The sequence below is a fragment of the Haliotis asinina genome, chromosome 13, assembly GCF_037392515.1.
Source record: "Haliotis asinina isolate JCU_RB_2024 chromosome 13, JCU_Hal_asi_v2, whole genome shotgun sequence".
Classification (NCBI taxonomy): Eukaryota; Metazoa; Mollusca; class Gastropoda; order Lepetellida; family Haliotidae; genus Haliotis; species Haliotis asinina.
Genome location: NC_090292.1, coordinates 35,004,155 through 35,006,663, shown reverse-complemented (window position 1 = coordinate 35,006,663; position 2,509 = coordinate 35,004,155). Strand labels below are relative to the sequence as shown.

Below are 2,509 nucleotides of genomic sequence, written 5' to 3'. Positions count from 1 at the left end.
TTGGAGTGTGTGTTGAAGTGTGTGTGTGTGTGTGTGTGTTGGTGTGTCTATCTGTGTGTGTTCGTGTGTTGTGTGTGTTGGTGTGTGTGTGTTGGTGTGCACATAAGGAGTTCAATTTGTTCGTTGATATTAGTGGTGGTCATTGACATTGTACATGTAACTCCATAAATATTATCATCACTCACCCTTAATTAACAATTTATCAATTAATTAATTAGCACATCCACAAGGACACAAAATCTCGCATTAATCTTTGCAAAAACAATAACAATAGGTTTTCACTGCGTTCGCTACTAGCCAGGATATAGTATCATTTGCAATCAAATTTATGTAATAATGTGACGATCATGATAGTAACAGTAACTGAATTCCAACAATATTATAACATAGTATTAATAATAATATTTATGTTTCTGTGATACCAATTTTGTAGTCTAGGACCCCTGAAAATTATGAGTATAAGTCCCAGGAAACCTCAAATACAGGACCAAGGTAAATCCCTGTGGATGTGGAATGATCATGCAGCTACCATTGATAACATGGTCTAAATTCTTGGAGATATATGGACAAACCTGTGGCCAATAGTATTGGGGGACAATTAAACTGATGATTCTGGATGTGTTTAAAATCATGCATTAAATAATTTCCAATAGTGGCATCACAACTTGCACAACATGCACAATTTAATTCTCAAGCCAGAGAATTAGAGCTTTGCATACTGTTTTCATTGGTTCTTGGGTCAACATGCTGTCACCAAAGCTGTAAGGAGACCTACAGTAAGTGAGTATACATTAAGGTGCTTTCAGAAATATTCCATGAATATCATGGCACAAGACACCAGAAATGGAATTCAAACATTGTACACATGTGGGGAAGTGACACCGGATCTTCAGTGTGATGAGTGAACAATAGCCATAAAATTAGCAATGAGGTCACTCGTTGATAAGCTACAGTCCTTTGCACCACACCTTCTCGTTTGAAGTGATGCATCTACCTAATTTTGCAAAACCATATATGGGCTGCACCAACAGACTTGCAGTAGGCCCGTCTGTTCTTACTTCAACATACAGGCTTTAGTGTACAAAGAAAGAGACCTGATTGGTCAGATGAGGAGCCCTCACCTATGGTATGGTTACAGGAGCAGTGGCAAGTGAGCTTTGGTGTATTGACTATTGCTGGCCAACAGTACTCTGAACAATTGAGGCATATGCACAGTAAACATCAATATTTTGTTACAGGCTTGCCAGCAAGCTAGCAGTTGGTGCTGGTGCAGTGTATGTGACCATTGACCAGGGTGTGTGGAACAACAGCAGCAATGGCAGTCAGGCCCTGGAGAAGGTGAAGGGATCTGTCCTGCCTGCTGCCACTGATTATGCTAAACAGGTAATCATCATCGCCACAAGTATGCATGGTAACCGATCTATTTCATTCAGGAAGAATCAAGAATATCCTCTGTTAAATTATTTTCTTCTTTCCTTTCAGATTCCATCTTTAGATGATGTCAACAATACAGTGTTAAGTGGCTGGAACTCAGGTAAACTTGTTATCTTTTGGTATTGATGGATAGTAACTCTCACATCAGTGTCACATGTTGTATTTGGGATTACACTTTCTCAGTAAAGTACATATTGTAGTACCTTTGGTTGTGTTGAGGCCTATCTGGGATTTGAACCCACAGCCTCAGAGTGAGGCAAGTCATTGCAAGCACTTAATCAGAAGCTTAACCCCAAATATAATGTGTTGCATTTGACCACTTTCTAAATGCAATTGTGTACTTTCATGTTAGTGTACTATGAATTGTAATCTTTAATATTGTAATATGTATGGTCATCTATGAGGTATGTGCAGTGGGTCAAATGGAGGGATTACCAAGCTGTCCTGCCTTTCATTCATATGTCTTTATTTAGGATTATTTCTGTAGTATGCATCACCATGATTTCAGTTTCAGGAACTTTCTATCTTGGACTGACTGTTACTGCTAAAAGATCTTTTGATTTGGGAGGTCTGTTGGGAAAAGAGTCGAGGCAGGAACGTCCAACACTTGCATTTGTTGACTTCGCTGTGTTTAGTCCTGTGACCTTGTCACTGATTTTGATTATATGATGTGTTTCAGGGGTGAAGACTGTGTTCCACTATGTGTCATCAGCACCAGATACAGTCGGGGAGTACAGCAAGAAGGCCGTGTCATCATCTGTCAACTTCGTACGTGGAAACTGATGAGGACGTGTTATTGTGTGGCAGATAGCTGAATGACTGGGACTAGAAGCATGTGTAAACAGAAGACATTGATCAGTGTATATAGCAGGGTGTGTTCTCCTTCAAACCAACACTAAACTGTTTGGTTTGTGCTCATTACCTGAACTGTAGAGTGATGTAACGGACAGTTCTACATACCATCATATCCTAAGGAATAAAATCCTGTATATTTATGACAACTGTGATCTGGTGAAGCAAAGATGACTTTGTTTTCAGTAAACACTTGCAAAACCAGTTGTTTTTGTTTTGTTCT

At 39.3% G+C, this 2,509-nt stretch overlaps 1 protein-coding gene across 1 annotated transcript; it reads left to right on the top strand.

The window, feature by feature from the left end:
* Positions 1 to 1,230: 1,230 nt before the first annotated feature.
* Positions 1,231 to 2,288, top strand: LOC137259997 (MICOS complex subunit MIC13-like; the record flags this gene model as incomplete). Its single annotated transcript, XM_067797676.1, has 3 exons — positions 1,231 to 1,383; positions 1,483 to 1,534; positions 2,114 to 2,288. Coding segments are annotated over 3 exons (309 nt in total), but the record flags the coding sequence as incomplete, so codon positions are not given.
* Positions 2,289 to 2,509: the final 221 nt, after the last annotated feature.